Genomic DNA, 27,635 nt, shown 5'->3' with positions numbered 1-27,635 from the left:
ATTTGCTCGTTTACTGGTGTGCTTGGGGTCATTGTCTTGTTGAAACACCCATTTCAAGGGCATGTCCTCTTCAGCATAAGGCAACATGACCTCTTCAAGTATTTTGACATATCCAAACTGATCCATGATACCTGGTATGCGATATATAGGCCCAACACCATAGTAGGAGAAACATGCCCATATCATGATGCTTGCACCACCATGCTTCACTGTCTTCACTGTGAACTGTGGCTTGAATTCAGAGTTTGGGGACTTCCAGTTGGGACACCATCGTGATGGCTACACTGTAAGGGAGCTCCCAACAGAACCAAAAGAATTAACAACAAACCCCCTCTAAACCAAAGAAATTCACATCTACATTCTGATATAACAACGAGGGGAAGAGAAGTACGCCAAATACCAGGTTTGAAAGTGTGTTGAAATAGCCGAACAAACTTTGGAAAAGTGCTAAAATGAGCTACTGCTAGCCAATGTGGATACCAGAGCTGACAAGCTAACAGCAACAAACTAGCTCAGAAACACAAGCTTTGGCAGATCCAGCTGCACTTCAAATACTTTTACAAGAGTTGAGAGCATTCCGGCAGGAAACTAATGAGAAACTTGAAAGTCTGAAAGAAGATATTGTTAAAGTTAACAACCGGATGGAGGAAGCGGAGGAGAGAATTGAAAAAGCGGAAGCGAGAATACAAAACGTGGAAGATGCTATGACCGGACTGTTACAGCTCCACACGGGATTAATTGACAAGCTAACAAATTTAAAAGCAGAGCTAGAAGAGAGAATGTCACAATTTACAATGTGCCAGAGACTGCGGAACAAGACTACCCTAATATGTGTGCATTTGCTGAAGCGATGTTACACGAGGGCTTAAAGCTGAGTGCTGAGATGGAGATAAGCATCGAGCGTGCACACCGCTCTCTTGGCCCTGTCCCCCCGAGTAGAGCCCCACCACGCTCCATTGTTGTCAAGTTTCTGAGTTTCAAGGCAAAGGAGCTCATACTCCTCAAAGCACGGCAACAGAGAGGCTTTACTTGGAAAGGCAAACAAATAGCGCTTGACAACGACTACCCTCCTCTCATCATCAAATAAAGAAGAGAATATGCCGAGATGCGCAAGATACTAAAAGACAATCAAATCAAGTTCCAAACACTTTTTCCTGCCAGGCTGAAAGTTAAATATACAGAAGGGGCCAGAATCTATGACACTGCGAAGGAGGCAAGTGAAGACATGACCAAACGAGGATTTCAAGTTACAATCATCAAGTCACCAGAAGCCATCCTGGAGCAACTGAAGCAGCTGACATGGACCAGGGTGCCAGGAAGAACCGGACACAACACATCCCATCCAGCGCCGGATCCTGGTTACAAAGAGAAGCTGAGAGCCTTCAGGAGGGCTGCAGCTTCCCCCTCTGAAGATTGAGGTTTCTTGCACTACTTTTTTTGAGAAATTGTTATATTTATCAACAAAAATGTAAGTTCAAGTTATAATAATATATTGGTGTGAAATACAAAACGTTGGTTCTTTAGGGATCAACTCTCTTGTGGCATAGGCCACAGCTAATGAAGGCCCCCTCGAAGGAACTCATGAGGACACGGCCTTTAGAGGCTCAAAAGGGTCCACCTCATGGACCCCTGCCTTGGAAGTTTACCATGTTTGTTGTTCGTTTTCAATGTGATTGTTTTACTTATGTTCTGAGTTTGATGTTCATGTGGGGGAGTTATGAAACAAAACGTCATAATGTAAAATTAAGACAAAATGCATAACAAGCATATACAACTAACTACACTCAATATTAATGGCTTACATAGTCCGATTAAAAGGTGGAAGATATTGTCAAAACTCAAAAGAGATAAAACAGAAATTGCATTCTTACAAGAAACACATCTTCCAGATGACAAACATCTAAAATTGAAAAAAATGGGATATAAACATGTTTTTATTCATCTCATAATTCAGGACGGAGGAGAGGAGTGGTGACCCTGATATCCAGAGCATTGAACTATGAACACATTTCTGAGCTAAAAGATAAGGAAGGCAGATACATCATGATAACAGGAAAGATTGAAGGTACTCTAACAACTTTATTAAATGTATACATACCTCCAAATAGTGGTTTATCCTTCTATAGATACATTTTTGAATTAATTTCAACAAAAAGTCAAGGGATATTGATAAGTGCTGGGGATTTTAATGTTCCATTAAGTGTCTCGCTAGACTCTTCCACCAGAAAAGGTGATTCTAGAAAGATTGGAAAAAAGATAATACGACTAATGGAGGAGACTGGTGTAGAAGACGTGTGGAGGGAAAATAACCCAACAAAGAGAGAATATACCTATTACTCACACCCTCATAATGTCTACACCCGACTAGACTATATATTTATTTTCAAGAATGACCTATTAAACGTGAAAGATTGTGAAACTGGACCATGTACAATCTCAGATCATAATCCAGTCACCGTGAATGTTTATCTGTCAAAGAAGAAAAAATGTACACTCTGGAGATTAAATAATAACATTTTAAATTACCAAAATGCTAAAAAAAAAAAAAAGGCTAATTGGAGAGATTAAAGATTAACCTTAAATATAATGACAATGGTGAAGTGTCCCCAGGAATTCTTTGGGACACATTAAAAGCAGTAATGAGAGGAAGAATAATAAGTATCTCCTCTTACCTAAAGAAAGTCAACCAGTTCAAACTAACAAGCTTAGAAGGAAAAATATTAAAACTCCAACAGGAACATTCTAAAAATATGAAAAAAGAAGTTAAAACTGAAATTGAAAAATTGAAAAAAGAAATAAACGATATTGAAGCATTAACAATACAGAAGAAACTAATCTTTATGAAACAACAATACTACGAAGTAGGTGGAAAATCTTTAAAACTCCTTTATTAGGGCCCTGTCCCACTGGCGTTTAGGAGGATTTGTGGATGGAATGCGCACAAAAGTGGCCCACATCCGCCAAACAACCACAATAACCGTGTAACATTCTTGTATGAGTCGGCTGCCATCCGAACACGTCTGTGATCATCTGCAGAGGCACGCATGTCCGCAGCCAGGATTTTTGAGCGGCTCAAAAAGCCTGCTGCGGATGAGATCCGCATCACTGCCTGAACACATACTGAAGACATACGCAGGACATACACAACCAACGCACCGCATATCCCCTGTCATCCGCTGATATCCACAACCGACGGGTTGGCACGGCTTGGCGGCAGACCGGGACAGCGTGCAAAACAGATATGACACGTGCCCAACACGGCCACATCACGGTCGCAAATGGTATGTCGCGCATGCAGACAGAGTGGGCACGGATGGAGCGAGTGCATCACGGCTGCTGTGCCCCTCATGGGGGCACCTCCGAGGTCGCCTTCGCTTCTGTTCCCTGTTATATCTGCTTTTCTTCCTCATGTATTCGCTGATCCACCCCGGGACATTTGTCATTTCCACCCACCTTTGTTGCGGACGCTCAGCTTTTGTCTCCTCATTTCATGCACAAATCCTCCTAAATGCCAGTGGGACAGGGCCCTTACAAACTGAGGAAACAACAAGCAGAGAGAACAATTCACAAAATTAGGAACCCATTAAATAATAAAATTGAGACTGAACACGAACAAATCCAACGTTGTTTCCAAAAATATTATAAAAATCTTTACTCACAATCGCTCATAAATAATGAGGATGATATAGATACCTTCTTGACAAAGTTAGATTTACCAATATTGACAGATGAACAAAATAAAAAGCTTCTTGCTGCCATAACCACAGAAGAAATTCATTTGGCAATTACAAAACTAAAAAGGGGCAAAATGGCGGGCGCAGATGGATATGGCCCAGAGTGATACAAAACAATGGAGAGTCATCTTACTCCAGTTTTATTAAAGACTTTCAATTGGGTGCTTGAAAAGAAAATTATTCCAACATCATGGAATGAAGCAATAATCTTTCTCATTCCAAAAGAAGGAAAAGATAGACTAGAGTGTGGTAACTATCATTCAATTAGTGTTTTAAATATTGACTACAAACTATTCACATCCATAATTTCAAGGCGACTGGAGACGATCTTACCAATATTAATACACAAAGACCAGACAGGGTTCATCAAACAAAGACAAACACAAGATAGCATCAGAAGAGTATTAAATATAATGCAACAGGTTAGTCAAAAAAAACAAGAAACATTAGTAATTAGTTTAGATGCAGAAAAAGTGTTTGACTCCATGAGGTGGAACTTCTAATATAATGTTCTAAATAAATTTGGCTTTCATCAATCAATAATTGAGACAATTTCAGGATTATATTACAAACCTACAGCTAGGATAAAAATCAACGGGGACCTCACGGAGTCAATCGCCCTCAAAAGAGGATCAAGACAGGGCTGCAATATGTCCGCACTTTTATTTGCCTTGTATATAGAACCGCTCACTCAATGGATAAGGAAAAACAAGAATATTAAAGGGGTAACAATCTTGGGACAGGAGCAAAAGCTCACCCTATTTGCAGATGATCTACTGTTGACCATTATACATCCAACTCAAACATTGCCTGTAACAATGAAAACGCTTGAAGAATATGGTACATTCTCAGGATACAAAATTAACGTCAATAAGACTCAAGTTTTAACTTTAAATTATAATCCTCCACAGAATATTAAGGATAGCTACAAATGGAAATGGAAGCTGACTCAATCAAATATCTGGGTATAATTTTACACAAAGATTTTAATAAAATGTATGATGTCAACTATGGACCTCTGAATGTTAAATTACAATCTGACTTACAAAATGGGGTTCAATACCATTTCTTGATTTGCACTCAGGAATTGATTCAGTCAGTTAGAATGTTCTTCCACAAATTCTCTATCTATTCCAATGCCTACCATTCTATATTCCACAAAAACAGTTTGAAGAATGGGATAGAATTATATCCAGATATATTTTGAAAGGTAAAAAATCTAGAATCAAGTATAAAACATTACAGTTAGCAAAAAATAAGGGTGGTAGGAATTTGCCATTTTTACGAAAATACTTTTATGCTGCACAATTGAGACCTCTAGTGTGCATGTGCTCTCCGCTTTACACTGCGGGATGGAAAGATCTTGAAGAAAAAGTAATTAATGGAATACCTTTGAAAGCTTTAATGGTGGATATCAAACTACAGAGGAATAATAATATTCAAGACAATCACCTATTAAATGTTATGATTAAAATATGGAACAAAAATGTTAAACTCTGTCACATAGAACAGGCCTCCAAAATTCTAAGATGGTGTGCCTATGACACAGACTTTGCCCCAAATGTGACAAAATATTTAAATTATGGACTTCCAAAGGAATAACTGACTATAACTCCCTTGTCCACAAGGGGGCACTCCAATCTTTTGACAATTTAAAGAAAAAACATGGATTAGGTTCTGAAGATTTTTACAGATATCTACAAGTGAGAAATTATTTCACTCAAAATATTGAAATAAATTCAATTAACCAAGGTTTCTTGCATACATTTTTATCAATAATAAAATCAATATCCCCATCTAAAATAGTTTCTAAACTATACAAAAGCATTCTTGGGTGTGGAACGGAGAACACATATTATGTAAAAGAAAAGTGGGAAAGGGAAGGAGGTCAGAAATAAGAAAAGAAATAAGAAAGGGAAGGTCTTACAATTACAGAGGATGCCTGGGAACATATATGTCAAATACAGTGGACTACAACTGGATCAAATATTTTGCGTGAATTCTGTTGGAAGAATATCATGAGGTTCTTCATTACACCAATACCGAGGGACAGGTGATGCTTGTTGGAGATGTAGCAATGAGGGAGCCATTTCCATTTTTTTTTTGGGAATGTGCGGTCATACAAGAATATTGGTCAGAGATTCACTATCATTTGCAGAATGTATTTTCTATTGTTTTCCCCTTGTCATTTGAATGCTTGTATTTAGGTAAAATAAGACTGTACGGTTTCGGTAATGACAGAAAACTTCTGTACATTTTGTTGGCAGCTAGTAAGAAAGCAGTCACAAGGAAATGGCTGAAGCCACATCGACCAACAATTGATGACTGGATCAATATTGTCAAAGAAATCTATACAATGGAAAAAATTTCTTGTCTTATCAAAGTGAAATTGGATGCTTTTTACATTTTTTGGTCTAAATGGACAGAATATGTGAAGCCTACGCATACAGACATTATGTAGAAATCTCAGTAAAATGTCACGTAACCTCAATGTTTGTACTCCCCACAATGTTCATTGATGTTCTTGAATGTTTAAAATGAAAATATGTGAAAAAGCAAACATACTGTAATTGTATACAGTGCAATGTGGAAGGTACAATATCCTTTTTCAATAAAAAGTAAATTTGAAAAAAAAGAATTCAGAGTTTGGGGGTCGTCTCACAAACTGTCTGCGGCCCTTGGACCCAGAAAGAACAATTTTACTCTCATCAGTCCACAAAATATTCCTCCATTTCTCTTTAGGCCACTTGATGTGTTCTTTGGCAAATTGTAACCTCTTCTGCACATGTCTTTTATTTAACAGAGGGACTTTGCGGGGGATTCTTGCAAATAAATTAGCTTCACACAGGCGTCTTCTAACTGTCACAGCACTTACAGGTAACTCCAGACTGTCTCTGATCATCCTGGAGCTGATCAATGGGTGAGCCTTTGCCATTCTGGTTATTCTTCTATACATTTTGATGGTTGTTTTCCGTTTTCTTCCACATGTCTCTGGTTTTTTTGTCCATTTTAAAGCATTGGAGATCATTGTAGATGAACAGCCTATAATTTTTTGCACCTGCGTATAGGTTTTCCCCTCTCCAATAAAACCTTTTAATCAAACTACGCTGTTCTTCTGAACAATGTCTTGAACGTCCCATTTTCCTCAGGCTTTTAAAGAGAAAAGCATGTTCAACAGGTGCTGGCTTCATCCTTAAATAGGGGTCACCTGATTCACACCTGTTTGTTCCACAAAACTGACGAACTCACTGACTGAATGCCACATTACTATTATTGTGAACACCCCCTTTTCTACTTTTTTTTTTACTAATAGCCCAATTTCATAGCCTTAAGAGTGTGCATATCATGAATGCTTGGTCTTGTTGGATTTGTGAGAATCTACTGAATCTACTGGTACCTTGTTTCCCATGTAACAATAAGAAATATACTCAAAACCTGGATTAATCTTTTTAGTCACATAACACTACTATTATTCTGAACACTACTGTATGTAACAGTAAATGTAAATATCAATGAATCAAAATTGAGGTAGTGGTGTATTTCACTGTTTTTACATTGCAATTTTACAAACATAAAACAAACGTATTCAGACAGGAAGGCAAACTGGGTTGTACAGGACAGTCAGGTGCTTAACAGTTGAGAACATAAAGTAGCTGAAGGAAGGGATTAAATAAACAGAGATGGCCAACACATATACAGGGCTGGAAATTTGAATCTGCCTGGTCATACTCACAGCCAGCTATTTTGGGGGTAAACATCAGTTCAACTTATAAAAAAAAATGGTACCAGTTTGTTCCCCATGTCATGAGGATTCAGAATATATATAGTTTTTAGGGCTACATATTATAGTTTGGAGTTTATCCCGGACAGACAGACAGACGTAGCCCTTTATGTATATAGATGAATCTATCTAGATAGACTCATTAAATTCATTCATCATTTTCCCCGTATTTGATCCACTGTCAATTTTGCAGGTTTTCCCACCTACAAAGACTGTAGAGGTCTGTAAGGTTTATTGTAGGTAAACTTCAACTGTGAGAGACAGAATCTTAAAAAAAAAAAAAAAAAAAAAAATATCAGAAAATCACATTGTAGGATTTTTAAATAATTAATTGGCATTTTATTGCATGAAATAAGTATTTGACCCCCTACCAACCAGCAAGAATTCTGTCTCTCACAGACCTGTTAATTTTTCTTTAAGAAGCCCTCTTATTCTGCACTCTTTACCTGTATTAATTGCACCTGTTTGAACTTGTTACCTGTATAAAAGACACCTGTTCACACACTCAATCAATCACACTCCAACCTGTCCACCATAACCAAGACCAAAGAGCTGTCTAAGGACACCAGGGACAAAACTGTAGACCTGCACAAGGCTGGGATGGACTACAGGACAACAGGCAAGCAGCTTGGTAGAAGACAACAACTGTTGGTGTAATTATTAGAAAATAGAAGAAACTCAAATCAAATCAATTTTATTTATATAGCGCCAAATCACAACAAACAGTTGCCAAGGCGCTTTATATTGTAAGGCAAAAGCCATACAATAATTACAGAAAAACCCCAACGGTCAAAACGACCCCCTGTGAGCAAGCACTTGGCGACAGTGGGAAGGAAAAACTCCCTTTTAACAGGAAGAAACCTCCAGCAGAACCAGGCTCAGGGAGGGGCAGTCTTCTGCTGGGACTGGTTGGGGCTGAGGGAGAGAACCAGGAAAAAGACATGCTGTGGAGGGGAGCAGAGATCAATCACTAATGATTAAATGCAGAGTGGTGCATACAGAGCAAAAAGAGAAAGAAACACTCAGTGCATCATGGGAACCCCCCAGCAGTCTAAGTCTATAGCAGCATAACTAAGGGATGGTTCAGGGTCACCTGATCCAGCCCTAACTATAAGCTTTAGCAAAAAGGAAAGTTTTAAGCCTAATCTTAAAAGTAGAGAGGGTGTCTGTCTCCCTGATCTGAATTGGGAGCTGGTTCCACAGGAGAGGAGCCTGAAAGCTGAAGGCTCTGCCTCCCATTCTACTCTTACAAACCCTAGGAACTACAAGTAAGCCTGCAGTCTGAGAGCGAAGCGCTCTATTGGGGTGATATGGTACTATGAGGTCCCTAAGATAAGATGGGACCTGATTATTCAAAACCTTATAAGTAAGAAGAAGAATTTTAAATTCTATTCTAGAATTAACAGGAAGCCAATGAAGAGAGGCCAATATGGGTGAGATATGCTCTCTCCTTCTAGTCCCCATCAGTACTCTAGCTGCAGCATTTTGAATTAACTGAAGGCTTTTCATGGAACTTTTAGGACAACCTGATAATAATGAATTACAATAGTCCAGCCTAGAGGAAATAAATGCATGAATTAGTTTCTCAGCATCACTCTGAGACAAGACCTTTCTGATTTTAGAGATATTGTGCAAATGCAAAAAAGCAGTCCTACATATTTCTTTAATATGCGCATTGAATGACATATCCTGATCAAAAATGACTCCAAGATTTCTCACAGTATTACTAGAGGTCAGGGTAATGCCATCCAGAGTAAGGATCTGGTTAGACACCATGTTTCTTAAGATTTGTGGGGCCAAGTACAATAACTTCAGTTTTATCTGAGTTTAAAAGCAGGAAAGCAGTCTGGCTTCATGGATCGATAAAGCTGGGTATCATCTGCGTAACAATGAAAATTTAAGCAATGCTTTGCCTAAGGGAAGCACGTATAAAGTGAATAAAATCAGTCCTAGCACAGAACCTTGTGGAACTCCATAATTAACCTTAGTCTGTGAAGAAGACTCCCCATTTACATGAACAAATTGTAATCTATTAGATAAATATGATTCAAACCACTGCAGTGCCTTTAATACCTATGGCATGCTCTAATCTCTGTAATAAATTTTTATGGTCAACAGTATCAAAAGCAGCACTGAGGTCTAACAGGACGAGCACAGAGATGAGTCCACTGTCTGAGGCCATAAGAAGATCATTTGTAACCTTCACTAATGCTGTTTCTGTACTATGATGAATTCTAAAACCTGACTGAAACTCTTCAAATAGACCATTCCTCTGCAGATGATCAGTTAGCTGTTTTACAACTACCCTTTCAAGAATTTTTGAGAGAAAAGGAAGGTTGGAGATTGGCCTATAATAAGCTAAGATAGCTGGGTCAAGTAATGGCTTTTTAAGTAATGGTTTAATTACTGCCACCTTAAAAGCCTGTGGTACATAGCCAACTAATAAAGATAGATTGATCATATTTAAGATCGAAGCATTAATTAATGGTAGGGCTTCCTTGAGCAGGCTGGTAGGAATGGGGTCTAATAGACATGTTGATGGTTTGGATGCAAAGAAAGTCATGAAGTCATTACTAGTTAAAGTTAAAGGAATACTCGGCTCAATGGAGCTCTGACACTTTGTCAGCCTGGCTACAGTGCTGAAAAGAAACCCGGGGTTGTTCTTATTTTCTTCAATTAGTGATGAATAGTAAGATGTCCTAGCTTTACGGAGGGCTTTTTTATAGAGCAACAGACTCTTTTTCCAGGCTAAATGAAGATCTTCTAAATTAGTGAGACGCCATTTCCTCTCCAACTTACGGGTTATCTGCTTTAAGCTGTGAGTTTGTGAGTTATACCACGGAGTCAGGCACTTCTGATTTAAGGCTCTCTTTTTCAGAGGAGCTACAGCATCCAAAGTTGTCCTCAATGAGGATGTAAAACTATTGCCGAGATAATCTATCTCACTCGCAGAGTTTAGGTAGCTACTCTGCACTGTGTTGGTATATGGCATTGAAGAACATAACAAAGAAGGAATCATATCCTTAAACCTAGTTACAGCGCTTTCAGAAAGACTTCTACTGTAATGAAACTTATTCCCCACTGCTGGGTAGTCCATTAAAGTAAATGTAAATGTTATTAAGAAATGATCAGACAAAAAGGGGTTTTCAGGGAATACTGTTAAGTCTTCAATTTCTATGCCATATGTCAGAACAAGATCTAAAGTGTGGTTAAAGTGGTGGGTGGGCTCATTTACATTTTGAGCGAACCCAACTGAGTCTAACAATAGATTAAATGCAGTGTTGAGGCTGTCATTCTCAGCATTTATGTGGATGTAAAAATCACCCACTATAATTATCTTATCTGAGCTAAGTACTAAGTCAGACAAAAGGTCTGAAAAATTCACAGAGAAACTCACAGTAACGACCAGGTGGACGATAGATAACAACAAATAAAACTGGTTTTTGGGACTTCCAATTTGGATGGACAAGACTAAGAGTCAAGCTTTCAAATGAATTAAAGCTCTGTCTGGGTCTTTGATTAATTAATAAGCTGGAGTGGAAGATTGCTGCTAATCCTCCTCCTCGGCCCGTGCTACGAGCGTTCTGACAGTTAGTGTGACTCGGGGGTGTTGACTCATTTAAACTAACATATTCATCCTGCTGTAACCAGGTTTCTGTAAGGCAGAATAAATCAATATGTTGATCAATTATTATATCATTTACTAACAGGGACTTAGAAGAGAGAGACCTAATGTTTAATAGACCACATTTAACTGTTTTAGTCTGTGGTGCAGTTGAAGGTGCTATATTATTTTTTCTTTTTGAATTTTTATGCTTAAATAGATTTTTACTGGTTATTGGTGGTCTGGGAGCAGGCACCGTCTCTACGGGGATGGGGTAATGAGGGGATGGCAGGGGGAGAGAAGCTGCATAGAGGTGTGTAAGACTACAACTCTTCTTCCTGGTCCCAACCCTGGATAGTCACGGTTTGGAGGATTTAAGAAAATTGGCCAGATTTCTAGAAATGAGAGCTGCTCCATCCAAAGTGGGATGGATGCCGTCTCTCCTAACAAGACCAGGTTTTCCCCAGAAGCTTTGCCAATTATCTGTGAAGCGCACCTCATTTTTTGGACACCACTCAGCCAGCCAGCAATTCAAGGAGAACATGCGGCTAAACATGTCACTCCCGGTCCGATTGGGGAGGGGCCCAGAGAAAACTACAGAGTCCGACATTGTTTTTGCAAAGTTACACACCGATTCAATGTTAATTTTAGTGACCTCCGATTGGCGTAACCGGGTGTCATTACTGCCGACATGAATTACAATCTTACCAAATTTACGCTTAGCCTTAGCCAGCAGTTTCAAATTTCCTTCAATGTCACCTGCTCTGGCCCCTGGAAGACAATTGACTATGGTTGTTGGTGTCGCTAACTTCACATTTCTTAAAACAGAGTCGCAAATAATCAGAGTTCGATCCTCGGCGGGTGTGTCACCGAGTGGGGAAAAACGGTTAGAAATGTGAACGGGTTGGTGGTGTACAGGGGGCTTGTGTTTAGGACTACACTTCCTCCTCACAATCACCCAGCCGGCCTGCTTTCCCGGCTGCTCGGGATCTGCTGGGGGACAGCTAACGGCAGCTAAGCTACCTTGGTCCGCACCAACTACAGGGGCCTGGCTAGCTGTAGGATTTTCGAAGGTGCGGAGCTCCAATTCGCCCAGCCTGGCCTCCAAAGCTACGAACAAGCTACACTTATTACAAGTACCATTACAAGTACCATTACACTTATTACAAGTACCATTACATTTGGGACTCTCAGATCACATGATGGTCCACTTGATCCCCACGTACAGACAGAGACTAAAACTCTCTAAACCTGTTGTGAGGACGTCTAAAGTGTGGAGCAATGAAGCTGTAGAGGAGCTACGCGCGTGCTTGGCCACCACGGATTGGGATATGTTTGAGGCTTCAACACACAGTCTAGATGACTACACGGACACTGTGACATCATATATTCATTTCTGTGAAGACAGCATCATCCCACAGCTTACCAGGGTGAGATATAACAATGACAAGCCCTGGTTCACACCTAAACTCCAGTAGCTCCGTCAGCAGAAAGAGGTGGCTTTCAAAGAAGGAGACAGAGACAGCTATAGAGGTGCAAAGTACAGATTTAGCAAGGAGGTGGCAAAGGCTAAATCCATGTACAGTTCACGACTGCAGCAAAGGTTCTCTGCCAACGACTCTGCCTCTGTGTGGAGGGGGTTGAAAGAGATCACCAACTACAAGCCCAAAGCACCTCGTTCTATTGATGACCTCAAGCTGGCCAACGACCTGAACGTCTTCTATTCATGGTTTGAAGACAAGGACTCACACCTCCCCACCCCCACACAACTGGATATTCAAACACTCTGGACCTCCCCCCTCTCACTGCTGCCCTCCCCACTCCCCCTGTTGTCCTCTCGGTCCAAGAGGAGGACGTGAGGAGACATTTCAAAAGGCTGAATCCACGTAAGGCCCCGGGCCCAGACTGTGTCTCTCCTGCCACCCTGAGACACTGCGCTGATGAGCTGGCCCCAGTCTTCACGGGGATCTTCAACACCTCCCTGGAGTCATGCCATGTTCCAGTCTGTTTCAAGTCCTCAATCATAGTTCCAGTCCCCAAGAAACCACGCATCACTGGACTTAATGACTACAGGTCTGTGGCTCTCACGTCTGTAGTCCTGAAGACCTTCGAATGCCTGGTTTTATCCCACCTGAAGTCCATCACCGACCCCCTCCTGGACCCCCTGCAGTTTGCCTACAGAGCCAACAGGTCTGTAGATGACGCCATAAACCTGGCCCTGCACTCCATCCTGCAGCACCTGGACTCCCCAGGAACCTACGCTAGGATCCTGTTTGTGGACTTCAGCTCTGCATTCAACACCATCCTTCCAGCTTTGCTCCAGGACAAGCTTTCTCTGCTCCACGTGCCCAACTCCACCTGCAGGTGGATCACAGACTTCCTGACGGACCAGAGTCAGCGTGTGAGGCTGGGAAAAAATGTCTCAAACATTCGGGTTCTCAGCACAGGATCTCCACAGGGCTGTGTCCTTTCCCCTCTGCTCTTCTCCCTCTACACTAACTGCTGCACCTCCAGCCACGACTCCGTAAAGCTCATCAAGTTTGCGGACGACACCACCCTCATCGGACTCATTTCGGATGGGGATGAGTCTGCCTACAGGAGGGAGGTGGACCGGCTGGTGACCTGGTGCAGCAGCAACAACTTGGAGCTCAACGCCCAGAAAACAGTGGAGATGATCGTGGACTTCAGGAAAGCCACAGCCCCCCCGCCCTCCCTCGCCCTCACCAACAGCCACCCCGCCCTCCCTCGCCGTCACCAACAGCCCCATCACCACTGTGGTCTGTCACCGCTTCCTCGGCACCACCATCACCCAGGACCTCAAGTGGGAGTCAACCATCAGCTCCCTCATCAAGAAGGCCCAGCAGAGGATGTACTTCCTGCGGCAGCTGAAGAAGGCCAAGCTGCCTGTCCAGCTGATGGTGCAGTTCTACATGGCCATCATCGAGTCCATCCTCTGCTCCTCCATCACGGTGTGGTACGCCGGGGCCACAGCCAGGGACAGACACAGACTGCAGCGCATTGTGGCCTCTGCTGAGATGGTGATCGGCTGTAGCCTTCCATCTCTCCACGACCTGCACGTCTCCAGGACTCTGGGCCGAGCAGGTCGGATCACAGCTGACTTCTCACCCTGCACACGGTCTGTTCAAACCACTCCCCTCGGGCAGGAGGCTACGGTCCATCCGGACCAGAACCTCCCGCCATAAGAACAGTTTCTTCCCCTCTGCCGTTAGACTCATGAACTCCTCATAACTCAGTCACCTTAAGCTTAACTCTGTCACTTTATCATTTTATCACGGGTCACTTTAGACAGTGTACTTTGGTTTTTAATTGCACTCCTCCCACTGCACTGTTTTTTCTGTTTCTCTGTTTTTCTGTTGCTCACAGCCTTTCATATTTCATATTTCTTTTTTTATCTTATATTTTATCTTATTTTGACACATATATTATATTTTATCTTAGCATTTTATCTCTTCTTAATGTTGCACCATTGTACCGAAGCAAATTCCTAGTCTGTGAATCCTGTTCACTGGCAATGGCAATAAACTTCTTCTGATTCTGATACTGCTAAAGGAGGCCGAGGAATAACTAAACATTTCACACCCAGAGCAGAAAAGTGCGGGAGAGACAGGAGAAGCCGCCATGCTAAACTAGCTAAGAGCTAGTAGCTGCGCTAAGCTAGCGGATTCCTAAAAACACGCAACGTGAATAATGTGTAAATAATTTAGAGGTGATTCAGCAGGAGTGCTTTAGTTAAGGCACGTGAAGATTACACTGGGAAACAAATCGTTATCTAGTTAACTAGATCACTCTAACTGCGCAGATTAAACAGCTAACAGATACAGAAAAACACCGCTGTGCTCCGGAACAGGAAGTGATACAATACCGCAGTGAGAGCCAACCACCAGTAGAGGTCAGTCATAGACCATCCCAAGATGACTGTGAATCTCCCTTGCTCTTGGATTCCATGCAAGATCTCACTTTGTGGGGTAAGGATGATTCTGAGAAAGCTCAGAACTACACAGGAGGAACTGGTCAATAACCTGAAGAGAGCTGGGACCACAGTCACAAAGATTACATTAGTAACACATGATGCTGTCATGGTTTAAAATTCTGCAGGGCAGCAAGGTCCCCCTGCTCAAGCCAGCACATGTCCAGGCCCGTTTGAAGTTCACCAGTGACCATCTGGATGATCCAGATGAGACCAGAATAGAGCTTTTTGGAATCAACTCCACTTACCATGTTTAGAGGATGAGAACAACCCCAAGAAAACCATCCCAATCGTGAAGCATGGGGGTGGAAACATCATACTCTGGGGGTGCTCTTCTGCAAAGGGGACAGGACGACTGCACCGTACTGAAGGGAGGATGGATGGGGTCATGTATTGAGAGATTTTGGCAAACAGCCTCCTTCCCTCAGTAAGAGCATTGAAGATGGGTCATGGCTGGGTCTTCAGCATGACAATGACCCCAAACACACAGCCAGGGCAACTAAGGAGGAGCTCCGTAAGAAGCATTTCAAGGTCCTGGAGTGGCCTGGCCAGTCTCCAGACCTGAACTCAATAGAAAATCTTTGGAAGGAGCTGAAACTCCAAACCTGAACGATTTGGAGAAGATCTGTATGGAGGAGTGGACCAAAATCCCTGCTGCAGTGTGTGAAAACCTGGTGAAGAACTACAGGAAATGTTTGATCTCTGTAATTGCAAACAAAGGCTACTGTACCAAATATTAAGGTCTGTTTTTCTACCATATCAAATACTTATTTCATGCAACAAAATGCAAATTAATTATTTACAAATCTTACAGTGTGATTTTCTGATTTTCTTTTTTTTAGATTCTGTCTCTCACAGTTGAAGTGTACTATGATAAGCCTTACACAACTCTCCATTCTGTGTAGGTGGGAAAACTTGCAAAATTGACAGTGGATCAAATACTTATTCGCCTCACTGTATGTATGTGTCTATATATATATATATATATATATATGTATATATATGTGTGTGTGTTTGTGTATATGTGTGTGTGTGTGTGTGTGTGTGTGAAGAAAACTGATTCTAATGTCAAATATGCCAATGTGTCCCTGAGGTACATCCATCCATGTGAAATTTGTGGTCGGATCTTCAACAGTATTGGCAACTTGGAAAGGCACAAGATTATTCACTCAGGTGAGATACAATCTGCGATCTTTATATTTATTGTTATTTTGACTGTTGTCCTGCCTTTTCTGGCTACAAAGGACGTCAGACAGTAACCAGTCATTTTATTTGAGTGGAATTTTCTCATTCAGCTCTTTTTTTATATACACCCATGTACAGCACATGTGGCAGTGATTGTTTTTGGTCCTTTGTTTCTGTTTGTCCTTATGTGAACAAAATAACTTGAGTTTTGTTCTGATTTAGACAAAACCTGGTGGATGGCTTGAGAAACATCCAAGGACAAACTGATTTAATTTTGAGGAAAAACTAGTTCAAAGTCAAGGTCAGAGGCCAAGGTCAATATTTGGGCCTAATGCTTAAATGTAGGTGATATTTAGAATGATTATTTCAAGGAATTGGTTAAAGATACATCTATGGTTACTATTACACACTAATTTGAAGTTCTATGTCATGCTTCTCCTGGTCACATGACTTTTGACCTTGGGTGACCTTGAAAGCTCAAACTTTTCAAATTGCTTTCCAGGAATTGGTTAATGGTACTATGGTTACTAAAAAAAACTAATATGAAGTCACATCACATGACCTTTCACACATGCAGCTGTACCGCTCTGTGTACACTTGATCCCGTCAGAGCTCAGAGGTGAAGCAGAGTTGGTCTTCATTATACTTGGCTGGAAAACCACTCGGGAAGACCAGGGAATGTGTGTGTTTCTCGATGTACAACTGGAGTCTCCTAAAAAACTAGGAGAACCACAAGATGAACAACATCACGACTTTTGGAGTTGAGTGACCTCAAATGTCAAAATCCTAACTGTGTCATCTGTTCGTCCGTGTGTAGTTGAAGTGTGCATAATATCTTGACAAAGTCTTCATATGTTGTTTGCTTTGTGGCTGCACTTGTTTGTTAAGGTTCGCCACCACGGATCCAGCGCAGATCCGCATTGGGATTTGGCACAAGTTTTACACAGGATACCCTTCCTGACATAATTCCAGTTTTATTTGGAGAAACACACACAGTAGTGCAGCAGATAAGAGAATATTTACAGAGGAATCCTTCAAATGGTGATGCAAGAACCCAATTCGGCACAAATACTCCTTCGACATTACTCTTTTGAAAAAACTGAGTGTCCAGTTGTATTTTCAGTAGATGGCCAGGTAGGGGTCAAATGAAGAATTACACAGGAGTCAAAATATAAAAAAGCTCATGTTGAAAGGTATTCCATATTATTTGTCTCATCATAACAATTTCAAAAAGGTATAGTTTGGACTATCTGTGACTGAATTCTATGGAGTTATGGGGTAAAAAATAGCAAAAATGGTGAGAAAGGTCCATTTCAGTTTGTACAGGGGTCAAAAGTTAAAGTTGCTCCAATTTTGGTTAAAAAGTGGTGCAAATTATTGGTTGAGCTAATAGGATTAATAAATGAAATAATTTTGATGTGTTGAATATTTGGTCTCCAAAGTAAAGGTTAAACAATGTCAACATCCATTGGATTCTATGACATGTGACATATGTTACCCTGTAACATGATAACTAAGCATGACACATGGTGCAAACTATTCCTTTTTAAAACCCTATTAACTCAACCAGTAATTTGCGTGTACATGAGCTTTTGACAAAAGCGGAAGTTATGCAAATCAAGGAGTATTTGTAGATCACCCTCTGTGCATTTGCTGGTATAAATGAGACAAATTTAACTCCATAGGAAGTTAGCTTTCAGTTAGCAGAAGTTAGCGCACATGCTAACACCTCAAAATGTTATTGGGCTCCAAAAACAGCATTTTCGGTCATAATATATGACAAAGAGGATATACTTACACACAAACGAAAGAGTTTTGCAGCTAGCTACCAGCCTGTGACGTCACCATGCTAACGTCTGCAAAATATGAGATCTGTTAGAAAACTATCTGACCTTCTTATTTTTTTCAGAAATTGTGTAACAGCTGGGCATGTCACAACTTGTCCTGTGAGACTTCCAACACGGACGTGCTTTTTGTTCTCCGCCATTGCGGCTCCGTCCTGATGCGCAAATTCCTCCGCACGTCTTTCATTACAAAATCTCCTGTAACAGTGGAATGTGCTGCAAAAGTGCTGATGTCCACCTCTTCTGCAATTTCTCTAGTAGTCAGACGACGTCCCAGATCAACACAGCCTTCACTTTGGAAATGATCTGGTCGTTTCAGCCTGTCGATGGCCGCTCGGAGCGCGGCGCGCCCTGCACCGCTGTGGGCTGTCTTTAATCCGGTTGTAATGCTCCTTAATCTGTGTGACGCCCAGAGTATCCTCACCGAAAGCCGTCTGAATCTTCCGAATGGTTTCCACCTGGCTGTCTCTCACAGTTTCTGGAAAAAATTGATTCAGCGCTGCTCCAATCGCTCAGCCATTTCCCTGACAATAAAAATCCGATGAGGGGGGTGGACCAGTGCTCACTCAAAGCCTGCCCACAGGCGAATGACGCAACCGACAGGCGTGAAAAAACTCATGCATGAGCACGAAGGTTCAAGCTTGGCTGATGCAATCACACATGATTCAAATCCATGTAGTTTTTGAAAAAAATAAAAAGGTCGGATAGTTTTCTAACAGACCTCGTAAGTTCCGAGGTGTTTTTAGGTTCCAAAAACGGCATTTTCAGTTTTAGAAGTGTTTATTTCTCGCTAGCTTTTGCATAATATATGAGAGACATGCATATAAACACAAAACAAAGTGTTTTGTCTTGGTGCAGCTGTACTCTGATTGGCTGTCATTCCCTGCCACTCAAAAACAAAGCAGAACAGATTCAAACAGAATGTGACATTTTAACCTCTTAAAATATGTTAAGGTTAGCCAGCTTTGAACTTGTCCAAGGTCTGTGTCCCAAGAATGTTCCCTGTGAATGTGAAGACGGTGGAAGTAATAGGACTAGACTCACGCTGAACACAGACAGACAGACAGACAGACAGATGGAAGGATGCCAGATCTTCACAATACGCGTTGGCCATATGTTGGCCATGGGTAAAAATGATGCTGTACGTAGCTTCAGGTGGTAAGAATGTGGAAGTATTCTTTTTGTCCCGAGATCTGTAATGGTTTTTGTCTTTGTTTTTGTCTCGTCCAGGAGTGAAGAGCCACAGCTGTGAGCAGTGTGGCAAGTCTTTCGCCAGGAAGGACATGTTGAAGGAGCACTTGCGTGTTCACGACAACATCCGAGACTTTCTGTGCGCAGAGTGCGGAAAAGGTTAGATCACCACTATGCTGCTTCTTGTTTTTTTTTCTTGTGCTCTTCCCTTATTGTTAAAATGTGGAAATGTTCTCTTTTGTGTAGGCATGAAGACCAAACATGCACTGAGGCACCACATGAAACTTCACAAAGGCATCAAAGAGTACGAGTGTAAGGAGTGCCATCGCAAGTTTGCTCAGAAGGTCAACATGCTGAAACATTACAAGAGGCACACTGGTGAGGCCAAGTGTGTTACACACGTTCATTACAGGCTGGTTAGAAAACCTACAAACATTTTAATTCAGTACGTTACATACCGACCTTTTGTGGACTTAAAAAACACATACAACAGTGGTTTCCATATTTTCTGGACTATAACTCACACTTGTTTTACTTCTTGGGATTTGCATGTCGAAGGAACTTGTCAAAAATATACTGCATCATTGTCTATGGCCACAAGATGGCAATGTCTACACACATAACAAGCTGCTCCTCTACACTGGTCTTAGAGAATGAACTCATACTCACACTCGATTTGTTTGCACTTTGTGTGACAGCCACAGCTGCATTAGAGGAGGAAGGCTAGTTTGACTAACTGTATAATCAGTCCATTTAAAAATTGTATTTATATTTAGTGAGATAAATGTACACGCATTTAGCTCCCCATTGAAGTGGTCCATGCACCCGGCACTTCTGACATTTTCATCTGTTCAGTGGTGACAAGAAGCGCTTTGCTCTCAGTTCTTTTTGCATCATACAGTAACATTAATTAGCCTGTTAACTTCTTGCTAATACAGTGTTTGCAATATACGAAAATCAATAATGCACCAATGAAGTTCATTTTGCTTCTTGTTGTATGAAGCAGCAGCCCCTTATTTAAAAATAATGCAAAGTACAGACTAATGCCATTTATCATTGTCCCCCCCCCATGACACATTTTCTGACAGATGTGACTAGTACTCCAGTGTGACGTATAGTCCAGAAAATATGGTAATATGACAATGTGGTTTAAAAAATATACATATAACAACTTTCAAAACAAAAATGAATAATGTATTGATTAAATGTTCTTCTTGTTACGTGAGGCAGCAGCACAAGATTTCAAAAATACAGCTTTTATATCGATGCTTCAGTTTTTTTCCTCCTCATGAATGCAATTTTTTGACAGATTTGACTAATATTCTGGTGCAACGTATAGTTTGGAAAATCCAACAAAGTGACTGGGGTCATTAAAAAATAAATAAATAAATAAATAAAACGTTTCCATAAGTTGTATTCCAAACAAAATATGTCAAACTGAATAAATTTTACAAATATTAGATTTGATATTTTAAATCTCTCTAAAATGACACAAATTCTTCTGTAAAGATGTAACTAAAAGCGGGTGGAGTCGTTACATGTCTGTCGTTACATGTGTCTTTTCATGGATGTTGACAGGACATCACCGTCACTCTGTCCGCAGGTATAAAGGACTTCATGTGTGAGCTGTGCGGGAAAACCTTCAGTGAGAGGACGACTCTAGAAACACACAAACTCATCCACACAGGCAAGTTTCTCATAACGCAGAGGTCTCAAACCCGTTCCAGAAAGGGCCGAGAGGGTGCAGGTTTTCTGTGCAACCACCCACTCCAGAAAGTGATTTCACTGATTAACTGATTCCACCTACACCCTCTCGGCCCTTTCTGGAACCGGTTTGAGACCTCTGTCATAATGTGTCCGGCCTGATACATTATGGCTCGTGGGTACAAGAGACGGCTTTAAAATGAGAGGACAGAGTGGTGTCTCAGTGCAGGGAGGTTATGACTGAAACAGATGCACCACTTAAGGGCGCCATGCTCTTTTGCTTCCACAGCATTCCTGGGCAATGCAAAGTATAAATATCAATTTAGACATAAATGCAGAAACACATAAACAAACAACTTCATGCATTTTAGTCATGAAAAAGAGGCATAACTAAGTTGTCTTCAATTGATTTATTTGGACTGGCGTCCTGTCCGAATAGTTACAGACTCTTTTCTACTTCACACGGTGGAACTCAGAGATAATCACCAGCACCAGCTGGCCTCTGGACCGTTATAGGACTCATTTCTCGTCTTCTTTCATGTTGTTGCAGAACAGAGATTGATCTCGACTCTACTGAGCTGCCTCCCACTTTATGGCCTGACAAATTTTCTAATGTGGCTTCTTGATCATTAACCCTCTGGGGCCGACGCCGTCGTATATGACAGCTAAGACCAAGTTTTACTAAATTATAAATAACTTTTTAATGATATGAGATAGAAACTTACTTTTTTTTTGCTGAAATGTTAATTCCGTGGACTTTCCAGCCAGCCATCAGCCACCTTTGTACTCCTCATAGAAGCTGTGTGATGACGTGTTCAATGTGAGGGTCCAATCGGAATTGGTTCACGTCACATGGGTTTCCAAAATCCAATTGTAGGGCAGATTTGCCTCACGTGGAAAGCCAAAGATCGTTTTCAGGAGCGATGTGTTACTAGTTGGCCCCGTTTGAATAGCCCCTTGGTGCTCCAATGAGTACATACTATTAGTACATACTCAGTGTGCCCTGCACCATTATGCACAGCGATCAGTGAAAGCAGACAGAGAGCCTCTGATGACAATCTCACGTGCTCAAACAAAGAGTGTGTAACTATCAGGATTGCTCCACTAGTTTGCATGTGAATGTTACTGGATAACTCTGTTGCTTTCTCTGCTGCTAAAGCACTGTTTACCATATGAATGGAGCGAGGGGGAGGGGCCTCTCCTCACACTGTAAAGCCCCTTTCACATTGGCGTATTCGTAGAGCTGCTAATTGCAGTGAATCGTCTACGCTGAGTTGAGCAGTTCTACGCCCACTTTTAGCAGCTCTACGTGGAGTTTTTGCTCCGTACGCAGCAGTATGTTGAGGGCTACGCGCGTAGGATGGAAGAAATTAAACATGTTTAATTTTCTTCAGTGAGAGCGCTGGACACAGTTTGAAGCAGGTCTGTGCAACACGGCGCTTCTGTACACAACCAAAAACTGAGTGCGTCAGCTGGAGAACATGAGAACACAGCACCTGTGTGTGTGTTCAGAACAGGGAATCGAACCTAAACTCAGAACACAACAGAAACAGCAGGTCGGTCGGTATGTCTCTCTGTCTCTCTCTCTCTCTGTCTCTCTCTCTCTCTCTCTCTCTCTCTGTCTCTCTCTGTCTCTCACTCTCTCTCTCTCTCTCTGTCTCTCTCTCTGTCTCTCTCTCTCTCTCTCTCTCTCTCTGACTGGTGCATGCTGGGAGTCTGAGTGTGAGTGGAGGGTGCGGGCGTGAGTGTGACGCAGCTCAGGTGAGGTGGCGTTTTTTTCCTTCCTTTTCGGGAGTTTGTTGCTTTTTGGTTTGTTTGTTGGTTGTTTATTGTTTTGATTGATTTGTGGGTGTTTGTGTACTTTTTTGCGGCGGGTCTTGGTGCGGATGGCGGCGGTGGAGGATGTTCTTTTGGCGGTGGGTGAGCAGGTTGGCCATGAAAACTTAATGTTTGCTTCCAGAATGAACAGAGCCGTGGTGGTTTTTTTGTCGGAGGAACGTTTCTCTGCTCAGTTAGTGGAGAGTGGGGTTTATCTAAATGACTCTTACTTGCAGGCCTCTCCTCTCTACGCTCTGTCTACCAAGATCATTATTTCCGGGGTGCCGCCGTTTGTTTCGAATGAGGCTCTGAGTCAGGAGCTGCAGAGGTTTGGTAAATTTGCTAGCGGGTTTAAGATGATCGGGTTGGGCTGTAAGAGCGAGAAACTTCACCATGTTTTGTCCTTCCGTCGCCAGGTGTTTATGTTCCTGAACTGTTCGACTCAGACTCTGGACGTGTCTCTCAGAGTCAAACATGTGGACTCTTTTTATATGGTTTATGCTAGTTCTGGTAGCATGAAGTGTTTTGAATGTGGGGATGTCGGTCATAAACGCTTCGCGTGTCCGCACAAACGCGACGTTCCCGGGGCGTCGGTGTCGGGCCCAGTTCTGGGGCCCGCGGCCTCGGGACTAGGTGTCCCCGCGACGGCGTCTGCTTTAGGGGCGGGGCCCGGTGGGCAGGTGGAGGTTGTCCCTCCGCAGCAGGGCAGCTTAGTACCTGATACTGTTATTATGTCTACTGAGCCGTTGCTAACTGAACATTCTGGGGTGGCTGATGCTGCGGTGACTAAGGGTTGTGTGGGTGATGTAGTTGGAGTTTCGGTTTCTCCCTCTGTGGTCGACGCTGTTGGTTCTGCTGCGATTGGGTCCTCGGTTACTGTTGGACGGGGTGGAATGGTTGGAGAGGCGGTACCGGCTCTAGGGGACCCACAGCCCTTGCTGAGTCAAAGTCTGACTGATGACGACCTGGATTATGATTCGGATTCTAGCATGTCTACCGCCGGTTCTGTTTTCCACAGCAGCGATCTGTACACGTTGCAGGATATTAACAGTTTTCTGGATGAATCATTCGGTAAATCAGTGAGAGTTGCGGATTATTTTCCTGATACGGAGAAATTTGTGAAGTCTGTTAAGGTATTGAGGAGGCATGTTGGTGTGGACTTGTTGGATGAGAAGAAACGGTATAGACTCAGGAAATATATTACGGCCTTGGGGAAGGACTCCTTGCCCAAGCGGGGGCGCGGCCGTAGGGGTCGTAAATCCACCAGATAGAGTATGACTGTGTTTCACTGGGTGTTCTCTCTTTTCTATCTGTTTTTCTTTTTGTTCTTTTTTTACTCAGTCCTTATGCAGTATCTGAAGGTGGGCTCCTTGAATATGAATGGTGGCAGGGACGGCCGGAGGAGGGCGTTGGTCTCTGAGTTGTTTGAGCGGCAGGGGTTACGGGTGCTGTTTCTGCAGGAGACTCACTCTGATGTTGGTAATGGGGGGCTCTAACTTTAGTGCTGGAGTGGCGGTTTTGTTTTCACCTCGACTCGATGCTGCTGTTTTGTCTACTACTGAGGTCGTTCAGGGGCGGGTTCTGCTGGTCAGGGTTGGGGGGTTGACCATGGTGTTCTTAAATGTTTATGCACACAATGAGGGCTCGGAGCGAGTGGGACTGTTTCCGCAAGTGCGCAACGTCTTGGGTCAGCAGGCGTCTGGTGACTGTTTGGTGCTGGGGGGCGATTTCAACTGTACGGTGGATATGTCCCTGGACCGAGTGGGTGAGGAGCCGCATTTGCGGTCGGCTTCCACACTGGCGGGGTGTTTACGGGAGGTGGGTTTATTGGACACATGGAGGGTTGTATATCCTCAAGACAGACAGTACACGTGGGTTCGGGTTTCGGATGGGGTGGTGTCCGCAGCTAGGCTTGACCGGATTTATATATCACACTCGTTTCGGAATAGATTGTGCAGGAGTTGTATCCAGCCGGTTGGTTTTTCGGATCACCATCTTGTCACTATGGAATTGTTCCACTCACACACTGCGCGAGTTACTACTTACTGGAAATTCAATACTAAACTTTTGCTCGACAGGGCATTTTGTGGGTTAATTGAGAACTTTTGGGATTTTTGGAGGGGACGGAAGGGGATGTTCGGGACGGTGTGTCAGTGGTGGGAGGCTGGCAAGACCCAGGTTCGGGTCTTGTGTCAACAGTATGCTTCTTATTCCACGGCTAAGGTTAAGGTAGCTATGGCAACGTTGGAGAGGGATATTATGAATATTCAAGCTGATCTGCACACGGGGGGCGCTCCTGATCGGCATAGTCTGTTGCAAGGGAAGAAGGCGGCGCTGGGCGCACTGTTGCATGAGAGGGTGAACAGGGCGATGGTGAGGGCACGTTTTGCGAACATTAGGGACATGGATGCGCCTAGCTCCTTCTTCTTCAACCTGGAGAAGACCACAGCTCATCAGCAGGCGATGACCTGTCTTCGCCTTCCTGACGGACGGGTGACGAATGACTCGGTGGAGATGCGGAGACACGCGAGGGACTTCTATTCGGCTCTTTACGGTGCTGCTGACTGTGACGAGGCCTGTGCGGCTGGTCTTCTACAGGATCTCCCCCAGCTGGTGGCCTCGGAGCGAGAGGCCCTGGACTCCCCCATCACGCTGGAGGAACTGACGGTGGCGGTACGCCAGATGGCACCTGGGAAAGCTCCGGGCATTGATGGCCTTCCGGTGGACTTCTATAGACATTTCTGGGGTGTTCTCGGGGTGGATATTTTGGAAATGTTGCAGGAGAGCATCGCAACTGGGTGTCTGCCCAAGTCGTGTTGCCGTGCTGTTCTGTCCCTTTTGCCTAAGAAAGGGGATCTCGCTTCGTTGCAGAATTGGAGGCCAGTCGCACTTCTTTGTGCGGATTACATACTTTTCTCTAAGGTGTTGGCGAACAGGTTAAAGACTGTTTTGGATTTGATCATTCACAAGGATCAGTCTTATTGTGTGCCTGATAGAACTATTTTGGACAAACTTTTTTTGATGAGAGATATGTTTGATTTGTGTACTATGGGGGTCTTGGATTGTGGGTTTGTGTCACTGGATCAAGAAAAGGCATTTGATCGGGTTCACCACGGGTTCTTGTTCTCTACTTTGAGGGCGTTTGGTTTTGGTGACAGGTTTATTTCTTTTGTTAAGGTACTGTACCACGGGGCTTCAGTTTTGGTTAAGGTGGGGGGAGGGCTGACCTGCCCTGTCCCCGTGACACGGGGTATACAACAGGGCTGCCCCATTTTGGGTCAACTGTATTCTATAGTTATTGAACTGCTTTTGTGTCGCCTCAGGGCCCGGCTGTCTGGCCTTGTTTTGCCGGGCCTTCACCAAGGTGCTCCTCTGGTGCTCTCTGCATATGCAGATGACATCACGGTTTTTGTTAAGAATCAGGCAGACGTTGATGAGTTATTGGATAGTTTATGGCTTTATGAGACGGGGACCACTGCTAGGGTGAATTGGGGGAAGAGTGAGGCTGTTCTGATGGGGAGGTGGCGGGACGCTGCTGCTCCCTGTCTGCCGCATGGTTTGCGGTGGGGAGTGGAGGGGTTGAAGGTGCTGGGTGTGTTTCTGGGGACGGAAGGGTACTGTCAGAAGAATTGGGAGGGCATGGTGGAGAAGGTGTGTGCCAGACTGTCCAAATGGCAATGGTTGCTGCCCCAGTTGTCTTACAGGGGGCGGGTTCTGGTCGCTAATAACTTGGCCGCTTCGGCGCTGTGGCACAGACTGTCTGTTCTCCCACCACCACACGGCCTTATTGAGAAGCTGCAGCGGATGTTGGTGGATTTTTTCTGGTCGGGTCATCACTGGATCAGGGCTCCCGTGCTGTATATGCCTCTTCACGAAGGAGGTCAAGGGTTGGTGGACATTGCTACTCGGGTGTCGGCCTTCAGGTTGCGGGCCGCTCAGAGACTGTTGTATGGCTCGGGTTTGAGCTGGCAGGATACTGCCCGTGTCCTCCTGAGAAGGGAGGCTGCTCTGTGATATGATAAACATCTGTTCCTCCTACGTCAGTGGGACGTCGGTGGGACGCGTACCTCAGTTTTTTACCAGTCTGTTCTCCAAGCATGGCGGGTCCTCTCTGTGTGCAGGGACGCTGTCGGTACACCAGGGATGTGGCTGTTTGAGGAGCCCCTCTTCTTCAATGACTTTGTTTGTTCTCCTGCTTTGTCATCTGCCACTCTGCGGTCCCGCCTGAGGGCGGCGGGGTGCACCAAACTGGGTCATCTGCTGCGCACGTCTGTTGGGAGGCTGAGGGAGGCGTCGGGAGTTCGGTCCTCCAGGATGTTGCCAAGTTGGCCATCTGGAAGACTCAGAAAAACTGTGTTTTGGCTCTGGGGTCGGTGGACCCTGAGCTTATGCTGAAGGGACTCTTGGCAGCCCAGATTAGGGTGGACTTCCAGTTTTATGCTCTGACTGATAACATGGACACCTTTCGGACAATGTGGTATAGGAATGATGTTCTTTCGTCTGTACGGACTGGGAGCTTGGTGCTTCATTTCTGATGCCTGGGGGGGGGGGGGGGGGGGGGGGGGGGGGGGGGGGGAACAAAAAACACAGAAGCCCATGTCACCAATGTAAATGATGTACTTCACCTGTTGTGAATAAAGGTGTTTTAAAAATCAAAAAATCTCTGTCTCTCTCTCTCTCTCTGTCTTTCTCTCTCTGTCTCTCTCTCCCTCTCTCTCTCCCTCTGTCTCTGTCTCTCTCTCTCTCTCCCTCCCTCTCTCTCTGTCTCTCTCTCTCTCCCTCCCTC

The 27,635-nt window shown here is 43.4% G+C and overlaps 1 protein-coding gene across 1 annotated transcript in view; it reads left to right on the top strand.

Moving 5' to 3' along the window:
- The window catches only part of prdm15 (PR domain containing 15), a 108,580-nt gene that overhangs the window by 55,902 nt on the left and 25,043 nt on the right, over positions 1-27,635 (top strand). Inside the window, exons 15-18 of the mRNA XM_034179018.1 lie at positions 16,201-16,280; positions 19,367-19,486; positions 19,574-19,705; positions 20,931-21,014. Coding sequence (XP_034034909.1) covers positions 16,201-16,280; positions 19,367-19,486; positions 19,574-19,705; positions 20,931-21,014 — 416 coding nt within the window. The remainder of the gene's footprint in view (positions 1-16,200; positions 16,281-19,366; positions 19,487-19,573; positions 19,706-20,930; positions 21,015-27,635) is intronic.

This window comes from Thalassophryne amazonica, chromosome 9 (assembly GCF_902500255.1).
Source record: "Thalassophryne amazonica chromosome 9, fThaAma1.1, whole genome shotgun sequence".
NCBI lineage: Eukaryota > Metazoa > Chordata > Actinopteri > Batrachoidiformes > Batrachoididae > Thalassophryne > Thalassophryne amazonica.
Note: the sequence above shows the minus strand (reverse complement) of the source record. Positions and strands in the feature narration are given on the sequence as shown.